The sequence below is a fragment of the Equus przewalskii genome, chromosome 5 (assembly GCF_037783145.1).
Source record: "Equus przewalskii isolate Varuska chromosome 5, EquPr2, whole genome shotgun sequence".
NCBI classification, from domain to species: Eukaryota; Metazoa; Chordata; class Mammalia; order Perissodactyla; family Equidae; genus Equus; species Equus przewalskii.
Window position 1 is genome coordinate 25,984,971 of NC_091835.1, and position 18,553 is coordinate 26,003,523.

Here is an 18,553-nt window from a genome sequence, read left to right on the forward strand (position 1 = left end):
GCTATTCTGGGACTCTCGCAATTCCACATGAATTTTAGAATCAGCTCCTCAATTTGTCCAAAGAAGTCAGCTGGGATTCTGATACAGGAGATGTCTCTCCATTTACTGAGGCCTCCTTTAATTTCCTCCACATTGTATCGTAGTTTTATAAGTTTTGCACTGCTTTCGTTAAATGTATCCATAAGTATTTTATTCTTATTGATGCCGTTGCAAATGGAATTGTTTTTTAAATTTCATTTTTGGTTTGTTTACTGCAATTGTATAGAAATACCATTGATTTTTGTATATCTTATATCCTGCAACCTTACTGAATGCATTTACTAGTTTTAATAGTGTAACAGTTTATTTATTTATTTTTTATTTTTTTTATTGAGTTGATAGGTTACAATCTTGTGAAATTTCAGTTGTACATTAATGTTTGTCAGTCGTGTGGTAGGTGTACCACTTCACCCTTTGTGCCCACCCCCCACCCCACCTTTCCCCTGGTATCCACTAAACTGTTCTTAGTCCACATTTTTAAATTCCTCATATGAGTGGAGTCATACACAGATTATCCTTCTCTAGCTGGCTTATGTGTTCACTTAATATAATTCCCTCAAGGTCCATCCATGTTATTGCAAATGGAATGATTTTGTTGTGTTTTGCAGCTGAGTAGTATGCCATTGTATATATGTACCACATCTTCTTTATCCATTCATCTGTTGCTTGGCACTTAGGTTGCTTCCATGTCTTGGCTATTGTAAATAATGCTGCAGTGAACATTGGGGCGCACAGGACTTTTGGGATTGCTGACTTCAAGCTTTTTGGATAAATACCCAGTAGGGGGATGGCTGGATCATATGGTAGTTCTATTTTTAATTTTTTGAGGAATCTCCATACTGTTTTCCATAGTGGCTGCACCAGTTTGCATTCCCACCAGCACTGTATGAGGGTTCCTTTTTCTCCACAACCTCTCCAACATTTGTTACTATTAGTTTTAGATATTTTTGTCATTCTAATGGGTGTAAGGTGATATCTTAGTGTAGTTTTGATTTGCATTTCCCTGATGATCAGCAATGATGAGCATCTTTTCATGTGCCTATTGGCCATCGTATATCTTCTTTGGAGAAATGTCTGTTCATGTCTCCAGCCCATTTGTTGATTGGGTTGTTTGATTTTTTGTTGTTGAGTTGTGAGAGTTCTTTATATATTATGGATATTAAGCCTTTGTCAGATATATGACTTGCAAATATTTTTTTCCAGTTAGTGGGTTGTTTTTTTTGTTTCAATCCTGTTTTCATTTGCCTTGAAGAAGCTCTTTAGTCTGATGAAGTCCCATTTGTTTATTGTTTCTATTGTTCCCCTTCTCTGAGAAGGCATGGTGTCTGAAAAGATCCTTTTAATACTGATGTCAAAGAGTGTACTGCCTATGTTTTCTTCTAGAAGCCTTATGGTTTCAGGTCTCACCTTTAGGTCTTTGATCCATTTTGAGTTTATTTTGGTGAATGGTGAAAAAGAATGGTCAATTTTCATTCTTTTACATGTGGCTTTCCAGTTTTCCCAGCACCATTTGTTGAAAAGACTTTCTTTTCTCCATTGTATGTCCTCAGCTCCTTTGTCAAAGATAAGCTGTCCATAGATGTGTGGTTTTATTTCTGGGCTTTCAATTCTGTTCCATTGATCTGTGCACCTGTTTTTGTACCAGTACCATGCTGTTTTGATTACTGTTGCTTTGTAGTATGTTTTGAAGTCAGGGATTGTGATGCCTCCCATTTTGTTCTTTTTTCTCAGGATTGCTTTAGAAATTCAGGGTCTTTTGTTGCCCCATATGAATTTTAGGATTCTTTGTTCTAATTCTGTAAAGAATGTCATTGGGATTCTGATTGGGATAGCATTGAATCTGTAGATTGCTTTAGGTAGAATGGACATTTTAACTATGTTTATTCTTCCAATCCATATACATGGAATGTCTTTCCATCTCCTTATGTCGTCATCCAATTCTCTCAGAAAGGCCTTGTAATTTTCATTATATAGGTCCTTCACTTGCTTAGTTAAATTTACCCCAAAGTATTTTATTCTTTTTGTTGCGATTCTGAATGGTATTGTGTTCTTGAGTTCTTTTTCTGTTAGTTCGTTATTAGAATATAGAAACGCTACTGATTTATGCAAATTGATTTTATACCCTGCAACTTTGCTGTAGTTGTTGATTACTTTTCCAATGGATTCTTTGGGGTTTTCTATATATAAGATCATGTCGTCTGCAAACAGCAAGAGTTTCACTTCTTCCCTCCCTATTTGGATTCCTTTTATTCCTTTTTCTCGCCTGATTGCTCTGGCCAGGACCTCCAGTACTATGTTGAATAGGAGTGGTGATAGAGGACATCCTTGTCTCATTCCTCTTTTCAGGGGGATGGGGTTCAGTTTTTGCCCATTGAGTATGATGTTGGCTATGGGTTTGTCGTATATGGCCTTTATTATGTTGACGTAGTTTCCTTCTATGCCCATTTTGTTCAGAGTTTTTATCATAAATGGCTGTTGGATCTTGTCAAATGCCTTCTCTGCATCTATTGAGATGATCATATGGTTTTTATTCCTCAGTTTGTTGATGTGGTGTATCACGTTGATTGATTTGCGGATGTTGACCCATCCCTGTGTCCCTGGTATGAATCCCACCTGATCATGATGTATGATCCTTTTGATGAATTGCTGAATTCTGGTTGCCAAAATTTTGTTTAGAATTTTTGCATCTATGTTCATCAGTGATATTGGCCTGTAGTTCGCTTTTTTCGTGGTGTCCTTGTCAGGTTTTGGTATCAGCGTGATGTTGGCCTCATAGAATGTGTTAGGAAGTGTTCCATCTTCCCTAATTTTTTGGAATAGCTTGAAAAGGATAGGTATTAAATCCTCTCTGAAAGTTTGGTAGAATTCCCCAGGAAAGCCATCTGGTCCTGGGTTTTTATTCGTTGGGATGTTTTTGATTGCTGTTTCAATCTCTTTCCTTGTGATTGGTCTGTTCAAATTGTCTGCCTCTTCTTGAGTGAGCTTTGGGAGATTGTAGGAGTCCAAGAATTTATCCATTTCCTCTAGGTTATCCATTCTGTTGGCATATAGTTTTTTGTAGTATTCTCTTATAATCTGTTGTATTTCTGCAGAGTCTGTTGTTATTTCTCCTCTTTCATTTCTGATTTTGTTTATTTGAGCTTTCTCCCTTTTTTTCTTTGTAAGTCTGGCTAAGGGTTTGTCAATTTTATTTATCTTCTCAAAAAACCAGCTCTTTGTCTCATTAATCCTTTCTACTGCCTTTTTTGTTTCAATAGTGTTTATTTCTGCTCTGATTTTTATTATTTCTCTCCTTCTGCTGACTTTGGGCTTCATTTTTTCTTTTTTCTCTAGTTCAGTTAGGTGTGCTTTAAGGTTGCTTATTTGGGATTTTTCTTGTTTGTTAAGATGTGCCTGTATTGTGATGAATTTTCCTCTTAATACAGCTTTTGCTGTATCCCATATGAGTTGGTATGGCATGCTATCATTTTCATTTGTTTCCAGGTATTTTTTTATTTCTTCTTTAATTTCTTCAATGATCCATTGCTTGTTCAGTAGTGTGTTCTTTAGTCTCCACATCTTTGTGCCTTTCTCAACTTTTTTCTTGTAATTAATTTCTAGCCTTATAGCATTATGATCGGAGAAGATGCTTGTTATTATTTCAATTTTTTTAAATTTGTAGAGGCTTGCCTTGTTTCCCAACATATGGTCTATCCTTGAGAATGTTCCATGTGCACTTGAGAAGAATGTGTATTCAGCTCTTTCAGGGTGGAGTGATCTATATATGTCTGTTAAGTCCAATTGTTTTAGTTTTTCATTCAGCTCCACTATTTCCTTGTTGATTTTCTGTCTGGATGATCTGTCCATTGATGTGAGTGGGGTGTTGAGGTCCCCTCCTATTATTGTGTTGTTTTTAACATCTTCCTTTAGGTCTGTTAATAGTTGCTTTATGAATCTTGGTGTTCCTGTGTTGAGTGCATAGATATTTATAAGCGTTATTTCTTCTTGATGAAATGTCCCTTTGATCATTATATATTGTCCCTCTGTGTCTCTCTTTACCTGTCTTATTTTGAAATCCACTTTGTCTGATATAAGAATTGCAACACCTGCCTCTTTTTCCTTGCTATTAGCTTGAAGTATTGTCCTCCACCCCTTCACCCTGAGCCTGTGTTTGTCCTTGGGGCTGAGGTGTGTTTCTTGGAGGCAACAAATTGTTGGATCTTGTTCTTTAATCCATTTTGCCATTCTATGTCTTTTTAATGGAGAGTTCAATCCGTTTACATTGAGAGTGATTATTGATGCATGTGGACTTAATGCTGTCAATCTGTCACTCATTATCTTGTTTTCCTGCATTTCTTTTCCTGTGTGCTTTAGCCTACCCATTTAACACTGCAATTTCTTATGCTGGGTTTCTTAGATTTTTCCTTATTTATGATTTGTGACTCTGTTCTGTATTTTATTTTAGTGTCTACCCTGAAGTTTGTATTTAGAATCTTGTGTATAATATAGTCTATTCTCTGGTGGTCTCTTACTTACTTGGCCAATACTAATTTAGACCCCCTTTGCTCTTCCCCTCCTAAATAATTATTTTCATTTCTTATTCCACCTCGTGTTATGAATTTGTAGTTAGAGTGATAAGATCATCCTTGCTTTGGTAGTTTCCTTACCTTTACCCTAATGCTATAGTTGAATATTTGCTATCCTGTTCTGGTTCTATCCATCGGTCTCCCTAGTCTGTGGTTTGTGACCCCTTTCTCCCTTTTTTCTTTTTTCAGGTATGAGAGCCTTCTTGAGGATTTCTTGTAGTGAAGGGCTTTCAGTTACAAATTCCCTTAACTTTTGTTTGTCTGGAAAAGATTTCATTTCTCCCTCATATCTGAAGGAAATTCTTGCTGGATAGAGTATTCTTGGCTAAAGATTTTTATCTTTTAAAGCTTTGAATATGTCACTCCATTCTCTCCTAGCTTGTAAGGTTTCTGTAGAGAAATCCGCTGAAAGTCTGATAGGGGCTCCTTTATAGGTTATTCTCTGCTTTTTTTCTTACTTCCCTGAGTATTCTTTCTTTATCTTTCCTTCTTGCCAATTGTACTACTATGTGCCTTGCAGTAGGTCTTTTTACATTGACAAATCTAGGAGATCTGAAAGCTTCCTCTACACACATTTCTCTGTCAATCCCTAGATTTGGGAAGTTCTCTTCAATAATTTCGTTAAGCACACTTTCTGCTCCATTTTCCTTTTCCACGTTCTCAGGAATTCCTATGATCCTTAAGTTCTTACTCCTCATTGAATCCACTATCTCTCAGAGATTTTCCTCGTTTTTTTTAATTCTTAGTTCTCTTTCTTCCTCTGTCTGGAGCCACTCAGCCTGTCTATCTTCACTTATGTCAATTTGCTCTTCTATGGTGTCTACACGGGCATTCAGGGAATCCGTATTCTGTTTTATCTGGTCCATTGTGTTTTTCATCTCAAGTAATTCTGTTTGATTCTTCTTTATGATTTCAATCTCTTTTGTGAAGTAACTCCAGAACTCATTGGCTTGTTTCTCTATCTTTCTCTCTACCTCATTGAGTTTTTTGATTATAGCTGCTCTGAACTCATTATCACTTAGTTTACCTAATTCCAAGTCCTCAGGACTTAATTCTATGTTTTTATTGTTTTCCTTCTGGTCTGGGGCTTTTATAAATTGCTGGATGGTAGAGTGGTTTTTTCTCATGGTGGTAGAATTCGGTTGCAGTTACAGCCTGTCGCCACTAGATGGGGGTCGAGAGCCACGTGTTCTGAGCTCTCTGCCTTCGGGCAAGATGGCTGCGCCCAGTGTGCTTTGCCAGGAGGGAGGGGCTGCTATTCTCGCGCACCGATCTGGATTCGGATCAGTTCTGTTCTCTGGTCTCCTGAGGCCCTGGGTTTATAGGGTCCCGTGTACAGAAGCTTTCCCCTGTCAGTGGGTTTCCTCTGAACCAGCGGCAGGAGTCCTGGATGATCCCCTTGTCTCGTGGCCTCTCCCCCACTCCTTCCCAGACCTGCGCAGCAGAGATCGCAGACTCTAGGGGAGGGAGTGATGGCACCTCCGAGGCCGTCTGCAAGGTTTATGATCTCCGCCTTCTCGGTATTGTAGGTCTCTAACGTGTTGGCATTAGATTTATTCTCTGAAATTCAGTTTTTCCAATCCTTTGTTGTATTTTGGAGGGGAGAGAATCCCGAGTCAGCTCACCCCGCCATTTTGCTCCCAACAGTTTTGTATTTAGATTATATATTTAGTTTAATATTAGTTTTAGTTAGTCTTACAAGTGAAAATAGATTCCTAGAATTTTCAATCTGCAAGATGATATCTGCAAATAGAGTCTAACTTTTTCTTTTCCAATTGGAATGCCTTTTATTTCTTCTTCTTGCCTAATTACACCAGCTAACAACTCCAGTACAGTATTAAATAGAAATGGTGAGAGAAGACATTCTCATCTTCTTCCTGATCTTAAGGAGAAAGTATCCAGTCTCTCACCATGGAGTCTCACATTAGTTGTGGAGTTTTATAGGTGCCCTTCATCAGGGTAGGAACTGCTCTTCTATTCCTTGTTTTTTGTGTGTTTTTCTCATGAAAGGGTGTTGGATTTTGTCAAATGCTCTATCAATTGAAATGATCATGTGGGTTTTTTTTCTTTCATTCTAATAATGTGTTATATTACATTGATTTTTGATTAAACCATCCTTGCATTCCTGGGATAAATCCCACTTGGTCATGGCATATAATTCTTTTGACATGCTGCTGAATTTTGTTTGCTAGTATTTTGTTGAGGACTTTTGCATCTATATTCATAACAGATGTTTGTCTGTAGTTTTATTATGATGTTATTGTCTGGCTTTGGAATCAGAATAATGCTGACCTCATAAAATAAGTTAGGAAGTATTCCCTTCTCTTTAATTTCTGGAAGAATTTGAAAAGGATTGATGTTAATTCTGTTTTAAATGCTTGGTGTAATTCACCGGTGGAGACATCTGTGTCAGGGATTTTCTTTTTGGGGTGTATTTTGATTACTTATTCAATCTCTTTAGTTGTTATAAATCTGTTCAGATTTTCTGTTTCCTCCTTTATCGGTTTTGGTAGTTTGTGTGTTTTCAGGAATTTTTCCATTTCATCTAGGTAATACAATTTGTTGGCATACAATTGTTCATAGTATTGACTCATAGTCCTTTTTGTTTCTGCAAGCTTGGTAGCAATGTTCCTGTTTTCACTTCTGATTTTGGTAATTTGAGTCTTTACTTTTTCTTGGCCAGGCTAGCCAGATTTGTCAGTTTTGCTGACTTTTTCAGTGAACTAGCTTTTGCTTTCATTGATTTTTCTCTATTATTTTTCTACTCTCCATTTCATCAATGTTTGCTCTAATATACATACATACATTTAGCTAGCTAGCTAATTAGCTTACTTTAAGTTTAATTTCTCTTCTTTTCCCAGTGTCTTAAGGAGGAAGACTAGATTACTGAGATATTTCTTCTTTTTAATATAGGCATTTATAGCCATAGATTTTCCTGTAATCACTGCTGTAGCTGCATCTCATAAGTTTTGGTATGTTGTGTCTTCTTTTTCATTTATATAAAAGTATTCTCTAATTTCCCTTTTGATTTCTTCCTTGACCCATTGGTTATCTAGGAGTGTCTTGTTTCACATGTGTTTCCCAAATTTATTTCTGTTATTCATTTCTAATTTCATCCCATTGTGGTCAGAGTACATAATTTGTATTATTTCTCTCCTTCTAAATGTATTAAGTGTTTCTTTTAAGACCTAGCACATGGTCTGTCCTGGAGAATTTCCAAGGACACTTGAGAAGAATGTATACTCTGTTGTTGGATAAAGTGTTCTATAAATATATTGGGTCTGGTAAGCTTATAGTATTGTTCAATTTTCTATTTCCTTGATGATCTTCTGCCTAGTTTTTATGTAATTCTCAATTATTGAAAGTGGGGAATTTACATCTCCAACTATTATTGTTGAATTGTCTAATTCTCCCTTTATTTCTGTCTGTTTTTTCCTTCGTATTTTTGAGTGTCTGCTGTTAGGCGCATATAGATTTATAATTGTTATATCTTCCTAATGAATTTGACTCTTTAATCATTACAAAATGTCTCTATCATCAGTAATACATATTTTTAAAATTTTATTGAGGTCCTATTGGCTTGCAATACTATTTAAATTTCAGGTGTACATGATTATATTTCGATTTCAGACTGTTCATGATTACCACCAGTGTTTATCTGTCATCATGCATATATGCCTCATTACCTCTTTCACGCTCCCCCAACCCCTTTCTCCACTGATAACCACTAATCTGTTCTCCTTATCCATGTGTTTGTTTGTTTATCTTCCACATATGAGTGAAATTGTATGGTATTTGTCTTTCTCTGTCCGACTTAAAGGGAACCTTCACATACTGCTGGTGAGAATGCAAACTGGCGCAAGCCACTATGGAAAACAGTACGAAGATTTCTCAAAAAGTTAAAAATAGAAATACCATATGATCCAGCTATCCCACTACTGGGCATTTATCCAAAGAACTTGAAATAAGCAATTCAAAGAGATTTATGCATCACTGTGTTCATCACAGCATTATTCACAATAGCCAAGATGTGGAAGCAACCCAAGTGCCCATCAACAGATGAATGGATAAAGATGTGGTATGTACATATATACAATGGAATACTACTCAGCCATAAAAAAGACAAAATTGTGCCATTTGTGACAACATAGATGGACCTTGAGGGTATTATGTTGAGCAATCTATTTTCTCTGGTATTCGTATAGCCATTCCAGCATTCTTGTGATTGCTATTTCCATGATATATGATTTTTCATCCTTTTACTTTCAATCTATTTATATTATTGAATCATAAATGTTTCTCCTGGAGACAGTATATAGATGGATCTTCTATTTTCATCCAGTCTGACAATCTCTGCCTCTTGACTGGATTATTTAATCCACTCACACTTAGTGTTATTATTGATATAGTTGGATTTACATTCACCATTTTACATTTTGTTTTCTATGTGTTTCATGATTTTTTGGTTCCTCTATTCCTCCTTTACTCTTTTCCTTTGCATGAAGTGAATACTTTTTAATGTAACATTATAATTTCTTTAATAATTTTAACTATATGTTTTGTTATTTCCTTAATGGTTGCTTTAGGGTTTACCACATGAATCTTATCAAAATCAGCTTCAGACCTATATTAATTCCAGTGAGATAAAAGGTTACTTCTATATAGCTCTATTCTCTTTGCCCCCTTTTTATGATATTATTGCTGTATATATTACATCTACCAATGTTACAAACCCAACATTACAATGTTGTGACTAATTATATAATTTTATGTATTCTAAAAAAGCTGATAAAGGAAAGGAGAAAAGTATATATTTACAGCTTTTGTTATATTAAACTTACTATTTATCATTTCTGGATCTCTTTATTTCTTCTATTCAATTTGAGCTACCATCTGGAGTCATTTCTTACCACAACACAGCTTTCCTCCTACCCACCTCCTTTGTACTATTATTGCCAAATATATTACATTTCTATATGTTATGGGCTCAACAATACACACACATATGCACACATATATAAATATATATTAAGATATGCACATATTATATAAAAATACAATGCATATGTATATACATATAAATTTTTATGTAAATTGCTTATATATAAATTATCATGCAAATTGCCTTGTTGTTGTTGGTTTTTTTGAGGAAGATTAGCTCTGAGCTAACTGCCGCCAGTCCTCCTCTTTTTGCTGAGGAAGACTGGCCCTGAGCTAACACCCATGTCCATCTTCCTCTACTTTATATGTGGGACGCCTGCCACAGCATGGCGTGCCAAGCGGTTCCATGTCCACATCCAGGATCCGAACTGGCGAACCAGGAACCGCTGAAGCGGAATGTGCACACTTAACCGCTGCGCCACTGGGCTGGCCTCGCAAATTGCTTTTTAAATCAGTTAAAAAAGAAGAAATATGCATTAATACTTCTTTTATAATTACCTTTGCCAGGCTCTTTGTCCATGTGGATTTGATTTCCATCTGAAGTCACTTTCTTTCAGAATACCTTTAGTATGTCTTTTTTTTTTTTTTTGCTTTTTCTCCCCAAAGCCCCCCGGTACATAGTTGTATGTTCTTCATTGTGTGTCCTTCTAGTTGTGGCATGTGGGATGCTGCCTCAGCGTGGTTTGATGAGCAGCACCATGTCCGCGCCCAGGATTCGAACCAATGAAACACTGGGCCGCCTGCAGCGGAGCGCACAAACTTAGCCACTCGGCCATGGGGCCAGCCCCTAGTATTTCTTGTAAAGTAGGACTACTGGGAACAAATTCTCACAGGTTTTGTCTTTCTGGGAATGTCTTTATTTCACCTTCATTTTTGAAAGTTAGCTTTGCTGGACAAAGGATTCTTGGCTGACAGCTTATCTCTTTGAGCACTTCGAGTGTGACGTCCCGCTGCCTTCTGGCCTCCACTGCTTCTGATGAGAGGCCAACTGCTAATCGTACTGTGCATCCCTAAGTGATGTGGGGTTTTTTTCTTACTGCCTTCAAGATTTTCTCCTTGTCTTTGACTCATGGCATTTTAATATGATGTATCTCTTTGTGGATCTCTTTGTCTTCATCCTACCGTGAGCTTCTTTAACTTCCTGGGTATATAGATTGATGTTTTACAATAAATTTGGGAAGCTTTCACCCATCACGTCTTTGACTATTTTTCCTGCTCCTTTCTTTCCACTCTCTGCTTCTGGTACTCATCTGTTGGTGGTGTCCACTTTTCTCTGAGGATCTCTTCACGTCTCATCAACCTTTTTTTCTCTTGATGGTCCTCCACTTTTCTAGGAGGACCTGTTCACTTCTCATCGTTTTTCTCCCTCCCCGGGGCTGATTATTATTTGCTTGTCATTTGTTTAGTGACCAGCTGGGTTAACTTTGCAAAGCCTAAGCTCCTCCCTGCAGTATAAAGCTTCCGCTGTTTCCCCACACAGGATGCGGCCTTGGGGATGCCCACAGTCTCCCGGGGATGACAGTGGTTTGGGTAGGCCTTTCTTTGTCTGTCTCTCTGCATGATCGCGCCCATGAATTGCAGGCTGATTGCTCCACTGGTTTCAGCAATGCTCTGGGGTACAATATGCTCCATAGACTCTTTCAATTAAATCAGGGCTCACTGACAGGATAGCTCCCAAGGTCAGTACTTGAGATTAGTTCTGACCACAGGCAAGCTCCTCCCAGCCATCTTTCCAAGTTTTCTCTGGCAACCAGCCTGATTATAGTTCAGGCTTTACCTCCACTGAACCCGCCAATCTCCTCACCTTCACCTCAACCTCCGCTGACTTTGAGAGCACCGTTAGGCTTGAACTTCCCCATGCTCTCTTGCCAGTGAAGTAGTTTCCTTTGGAATGAATCAAAGCTCTCTGTTTTATGGTGTGCTTCCCCCTTGGGTAAATCTCTGAGCCATGGCTCTAGAGCTGGTGGTGGGGACAATGGCACACTTCTCTTTTAGTGACACCCACACTTGAGGACCTGAGCACTCAGTGGAGGGGGCACAGCAGCCTCAGCTCTCCTGTCCCAGCATGGAACCTCAGCTTGCACAGAGGGCAGGGGTGGTATCGACTGGGTGGTGGTATGTGGTGTCGGTTGGGTGTGGGTGAGGATGTACGCACGGGGAGGGTAGGCTGTAGTGTTGCACGTGTGTGGAAGGGTGTGTGTGGGGCGATAGGTGCATACATGTGGGGAAGTATGGGGCATATGTGTGATGGGTGGGTGTGTAGGTGGGTGGAATGTGCGTAGGGAGGGGTGTGGGTGGGTGCACATGAGGGGCGTAGGGGCTGGTACGTGTAGGGGGCACAGACCCACAGACGGCAGCCTCAACTCCAGGAACTTGGAGGCTGCTGCAGCCTGAGCCTGAGACTCGATTTTGGCCTCCTGCATCACCACGGGGCCCAGTCTCACCATGGCAGAGAATGCTGGCAGAGGGGCATCAGGGTGCCCCCACCCAGCCTGCTGTCTGAGCGGCCGCTGCACCAGCTCTGTCTCCCCATCATCTGCAGTGCAGGCGTGGTTTCTCTGCAGTGGACGTGAAGCCCGAGTCTGGCTGCCAGTGGCCGGAACACAGAGGTCGGGTGGTGCTGGGGTGGTGCTGGGCAGGTGCAGCCACCTCCACCCAGAAGGAGAGCCTCACCCAGGCAGCCCCCGGCCCGTCAAGTCCCCAGCCCCCTCCGTGACGCAGGTGTGGAGGCCGCCGCCCCGGGCCTGTGACTTGGTCCCTCCTGGGGACACTCTGTCACACAGAGGAGAAACCAATCGCTGACCAGCACTGCTGAGGACCTGGTCCTGGGCGTCCCCTGCAGATGCCAAGGCCTCTCAGGTGCAGCTCCCTTGCTCTCCAGGAAGAGCATTCCCTTCCCAGGGCAGACACCTACTCATGGAGCCCAATGTTTTCCACCAAAAGTCGATTCTCTTTAGCGAGCTGAACAAGATCGTTCCTGCAACTAAGAAACAAGCTCCACGTGCACCTGGGGCTGTCCCAGGTCCCTCTCAGAATCCATAGGCCTTTCTCCCTTGTCCAAGGACCCTGCAGCCCTTTCCACCAGGCTCTTGCCCAAAATTGTTCACTTGGGCTGGCTCTGTGCCTGATGCATCACAGGCAGATGGCATGGGGCGCTTATGACAGGACGACCCAGGGCTTCAACTCCCAGAGCAGCTGCACCAGGCACAGGAAGCAGTCAGCATTTCAGCCCCTGGGGCACGGCAGGCCAAGCAAAGTTCAGAGCAGGTCCCTCTTCCTCCTCCTCCAGTGCCCCAGCCAGTCCACTAGAGACCCACGGGCACCCAGGCCCGGCGTGTCCTCAAGTCACACTTGCCTGCTGGCCTCCCATGGAGCAGGGGGGCCTTCCCCCAAGACCCTGCCCAAGTGAGAGTGCAGCCAAGTCCCGGGGCTGGGGCGGTCCTGCTGCCTGGCCATCACGGGGCAGAGACCCCACTGCTGCCCACTGGAGGACCCCAGAGCAACCTCAAGCAGCTTGGCCAGCACCTCGCTCCCTCAGGTGTCATGTGCCCCCCACCCCATGACAGCGGGACAGGTGGGTGGTGCTGACCCAGACCCAGGCCTCCTCTGCCACTGGACAAACATGCTGTTCACAGATGCGCTCCCATGGTGCAGCCTGAGGCCTCTCCTGGGCCCTGGTCCTGCCCCTCCGACCTCTCTTCCCAGGCTTGACCTACTTAGAGGCAGAGACACAAGGGCCAGGGGTACCCAACCCAGCAGGCGGCCCGGGCAGTGGCAGGAAAGGTCTCTCTTGTGTCCCTTCTGGGCCCATGAATCCGGATCTTCAGGAACATGGCCCAGACACCCAAGACGGAAATCCCAGTGTAAGTAACTGGGCAGAACAAAAACTCCCGGTTGGCTTGGAGTTTCCAGGAAGCGTGTGTGGGCCTCCCAGGACCGGGCCAGCCCGCCAGGCTGTGCCCCCTGCCACCCACCTCTCTTGCTCAGGTACAGCCTCTTCAGGTCCCACTGGCTCTCCTTGGCGAAGACGGCCTGGCGCAGCTGGATGCCCATGTATTCCAGGAGCCTCTTCCGGGCCAAAAACGTCTCCCGCTCTGCTGGCATCAGCGAGTGGAAGGGGCAGTGGGCGATCTTCCGGTCCTGCGGCACAGTGATGTGTCACCGCCAGTGACCTGGGGCACCAGCCTCTCACCTCAGGGAGAGCAGACCCCACTCTCAGCCCCGGCCCATCATCTACACTGGGTGGGGAGCACATCCCCGCTCACGGCAATGACACTCTGAAAGCCTGCACACAGGCAGCCACGCCTGCAGGACATGCTCAGCGTGCCTAGGTCTTCTCTTCCAGAAGGCCAGGAGCTAGCTTCGGGCAGAGGCATGAAGGACCTTCAGTCCAGCTTTGCCTGAGAGATACTAATGGCCCCAGCTCTACCCCCATCACCACTGGGAAACTCAAAGCCATACCTGGTAGAATCTGAAATACCCGTAGTCGACAGCTGTGCCCACAGCCACCTTGTCCCCCTGCATGAGCACAATGGGCTTCAGGATGTCAGCTCCGTAATTAATGAGTAGGTCAATCTGTGGAGAACAGAGCCTACATCAAATTCCCAGACACTGCTACCACCAGGAGGCGGGATTCAGAACCGGGGTGCCCACACGCCCAAGCGCCTGCATCAAGGCTGTGACCTGGTTGCCTGAGGCTTCCAGGCCCTCTGGACACACTGGCTGGATGGAGGAGGGCAGCCCGAGGATGAGGCCCCCAGCAGGTGAGCAGGCGCTGCCCAAACAGGTTGTTGTCACCTGCATTACCCAGGGAGGCCACCCTCTCAGGTGTGCTGAGAGTCAGCGAGAGACACAACATATGCGCCAACCTCATGGACGAGAAGTGAGGGCAGAGTGTCAAGGCAACGACTGTCACTGAAGGCAGGCAGGGCCACCTCTTGGGGGGCCCTCCCCGACACCCCACCCACAACACCACAGAATGACACCACATCTGTTGACACCTGGTGATAGTCCCATGCCCCCTAGACTGTAGGTGACACCATGGCCAACGCCAGGCCTGTCTTCTTCACCACCCCATCCCAGCATGCCTGGGGGTGCTCCGTGACACTGGATGCATGTGTGTGCGTGCGTGTGCATGGTTGCACGTGTGCACGTGTGCGCATGCACAAAATCAGAATCTTGGCCGATTAAGTTGGAAGGAGAGAAAGGTTTGCTTAAAGAAACGTGAGACCGTAGAGGACAGGCAGGGAAGGAGGACTCCAAGAAGCCGTTACAAATATTGAATGAATGTTGACTTTCTCTAGTGCGGGAGTGTGAAAGAACATCCCTATCCTAGGGAGACACACGTGGAAGTAGTGGGAGGAGCCGTGACGGGTGCAGCCCAGTTTCAGAGGGTTGGCCAAGAGGAGGTCCCAGAGAGAGCAGGCAGCTATGTTATAACTGAGGAGAGGGGAAATGGGGTCATGCTGTGGTGCTTTCAACTTTTACGTGAGTTAAAAAAAAATAAAAGCTAGTAAATGAATAAATAGTAAGTAATTAAATAGATGAAAAACCAACCGGTCAGCTGATTTGAGATCTGGGACAAGAACATTCAAGGTGTGTGTGGGTTGTCTTGATGCAACGGAAAACAGGTGGACGTCAGAAGCTAAGGGGCAACACAAATGGGCTGGGGAGGCTACCCAGGGCTGAAGATGAGACAATTCAAAGGTGAAAAAGAGAGAAGCTTTCCCTGGTAATTAGAGAGGCAGATAGCATGGCTGGGCCAAGCAGACTAATGACCCGCTAGTCCAGGACAGAGCACCATAATCCAGGATCCATAATCCAGGATGGAGCACCCCAGGGCCCCTAATCCAAGATGGAGCACCAGGGGGCCCCTAATCCAAGATGGAGCACCATGGGGTCCCTAGTCCAGGATAGAGCACCCCAGGATCCATAATCCAGGATGGAGCACCAGGGGGCCCCTAATCCAAGATGGAGCACCAGGGGGTCCCTAGTCCAGGATAGAGCACCCCAGGATCCATAATCCAGGATGGAGCACCAGGGGGCCCCTAATCCAGGATGGAGCACCAGAGGGCCCTAATCCAAGAGGGAGCACCAGAGGGCCTCAGAACGCACATCTTCAGGCCCCTCCCAGGCTCCAGATTGCTCCACAACTGTCTTCTTTTAGTATCCAACAACGTCTGAAAAGCAGGGAGCTTTCCCTCTCTGGAGTCTCTTTTAATCAGGACAGGATCTTGGGGGTAATGGTAGGATCCTTAAACTAGGACCCAGAAATTGGACATCAGGAAAAGGAGTCTTAGTTCTTTTTAAATACTGAAGTTATACTTTTGTGAAGTCAAACAGCCTCCAGGAAGCCCGACTGTCATTCTACAGCGCTCCCACCCCTCTGCCCCTGGTGCTTCAGCTGGTTGCGAACCACAGCATGTACCAGGATGGAGCAATGGCAGCGAGGATCCCACCAAGCACCATCGTCAGTGGGTACCCATAGAGGACCACACGGCGTGGGTGTGAGAAGGAGCTACCCAGGGGAACGGCTGTAGGCAACAGCACACAGAGGGGCCTGCCGTGAGCTGAGCTGCCCATGGAGAGGACCCTGAGCCCAGGGGTGGGAGTGAGGAGAGGGAGATGCAGGAGCAGACCTGCTTGGGTGCCAGGCAGGGCCAGAGCAGCTGGGAAGACGGAAGGGGGCTCTGACGGGAGCAACCAGCCTCCAGAGCACAGAGCACATTCTCGGTCACACATGAGCCCACAGAGGAAACAGCTTCCAAGCACAAGGAAGCCATCCCCATGGCCAGGAGACAGCACCCCGGATCCCTGCCCAGGAGACACACCGCGGACCCCTGCCCAGGAGACACACCGCGGACCCCTGCCCAGGAGACACACCCTAGATCCCTGCCCAGGAGACAGCACCTCAGATCCCTGCCCAGTAGGTCCCTTGTCTAGGATCCCAAGCCGTTGCCCAACTGACATAGAAAGATCTAGACTCCTGCAGCCAGACCAAAGCCACAGCCTACGTCTTCCTTGAGACTAACCAGGGGACTTTTGTCTGGCCTGTTGGGTGGGTTTGCCACTTCATGTTTTTAAGGGTCCACTGACATCCCCAACCCTCCACCCCAGAGCTAGACCAAAAGGTCCACAACATCCCCAACCCTCTACCCCAGGGCCAGACCAAGGGGTCCACCACACACCCTGGACCCTCCACCCCAGGGCCAGGCCCCCTCCACCATCACCCCCTCACCAGGGCCAGCTTGCTGTCCATGTTCCTCTGGTTCTCATAGGCGAAGTCACAGGCGACACACAGGGCACTGCCCAAGCCCTTGGTCAGGAGCAGGTTGGGGTCAGCTCCTTGGGACAGAAGCTCCTTCACAATCTGGACACAGACAGGCTTGTCAGCACCCACCAGGCCCCTCTCCTTAGGTGAGGAGGAAGTCTCAGGAGCAAGGCCACTGCACTAGTGAGCACAGTGGCGGCCACCCAGGCACTTCACATGCATCGTACCCGCAGGTGCACCTGCTGCCTGGCTCAGAGGACAAGGCTGGGGCAGGGAGAGGGCACAGGGTGGTTCCTCAGGGAGCACTACAATCCCACCCAGGCAGCCCGGGTCCAGCACTGTCTCTGTAGTGTCCAGTTGCTCCCAAGTGGTCCTGGCTCCTGTCTTGCTTTCCAGCCCAGGGGCACAGCTGAGCCCTGCCACAGTCTCCCACCAGCACTGAGCCAGGCACACATCCCTGGGACCAGCGTGCCTCTGCCCCTGGGCACCTGGATCACTGTGATCCCCTGACTGGACACAGAGTGGGGCATGACTCACTTGTTCCCTGATGTGTCCCCAGCCACTAGCCCAGGTGCCACCCAGGAAGCCAGGAGTGACAGCAGCTGTGGTGGGACACAAGAGACGCTAGTGTTTGGCTCACTCAAGAGCTTATGTTCCTCAGAATGCAGCTCTCTTTGCCGCTGTGCCCCACTATAACGGCCAGGCACAGAGCAGGCGCCCCATGGAACGTGAGTGAATGACTCAACACACCGGCTGAGGAGGGAGAGAGGGGACAGGGACCATGCAGAAGTGCCACAGAAGCCCCATGTGCATCAACACTGCCTTCAGCTTCTTCAGGCCTCTGCTGAAATGTCACCTCACCAGAGAAGACCTCCCTGGCCACCCAGCTAAAGTAGCCTACCCTCCATCATTCTCTGTCCCATCATAACACTTATCATCACATGAAATCATGTTACACACTGCATTATGATCTGTCTCCCTCAACTAGAACATAGGACTTTTGTTTCATTCAACATCTAATGCCTAGAATGGTGCCTGCCTGGCACATAGTAGATGCTCAAAAAAAAAACAGGTGAATGGGTGAATGGATTATAGATGGATGGGTGGATGGAAGGAAGGAAGGTGGGAAGAAATGAAGGAAGGAAGGATAGATGAATAATGGATGGATGATGGAAAGATGGATGATGGATGCAGAATGGATGGATGGAACGATGGATGGATGGATGGATATGTGGGTGGTGATGGATGAATGGGTAGATGAACGTGTGGTTGAGTGAATAGATAGATGGGTGGGTGAAGAAATGTGGAGGTGAGTAAGGGGGGTTGGATGGATGGGTAGGTTGGTAGGTAGACGGATGAACAGATGTGTCATTGGGTGGGTGGTGGATGTATGGATGAAGGGGTAGATGGATGTGTGTTTGAGTGGATGGATGAGTGGGTGGAGGAACGTGTGGGTGGGGGGGGTGAATGAATGGACCGATGGATGGGGGGTGGGTGGGTGGATGGATGGGTGTGTGTATGGATTGGGGGGTGAGGGGGTGGTGAACTAACATATCCCTTGGTGGCAGCAGTAGGTAGGAACTGGCCAATGTGCCTTTCCTAGTACACTGAGAAGTCAATGCCACAGTGCTTTTATGCAGGATATTTGGGACAGGCAGGGGTTGTGATCTAAGCCCCATGAGGGGAGCATCCACCCAAGTGAATCCTCATCCACATGGCTTGATTTCCCTTCTACACC

The 18,553-nt window shown here is 45.2% G+C and overlaps 1 protein-coding gene across 25 annotated transcripts in view; it reads right to left on the reverse strand.

Moving 5' to 3' along the window:
- Positions 1-18,553, reverse strand: part of ANKMY1 (ankyrin repeat and MYND domain containing 1) — a 55,898-nt gene that overhangs the window by 13,208 nt on the left and 24,137 nt on the right. For 20 of the 25 annotated variants that reach the window (XM_070620222.1, XM_070620208.1, XM_070620218.1 and 17 more), the window contains 3 exons: positions 16,783-16,914; positions 14,007-14,120; positions 13,520-13,685 (listed from right to left, as the gene is read on the reverse strand). In XM_070620222.1, coding sequence (XP_070476323.1) covers positions 13,520-13,685; positions 14,007-14,120; positions 16,783-16,914 — 412 coding nt within the window. The remainder of the gene's footprint in view (positions 1-13,519; positions 13,686-14,006; positions 14,121-16,782; positions 16,915-18,553) is intronic. The other 5 variants (XM_070620212.1, XM_070620213.1, XM_070620223.1 and 2 more) reach the window with 1 other exon arrangement.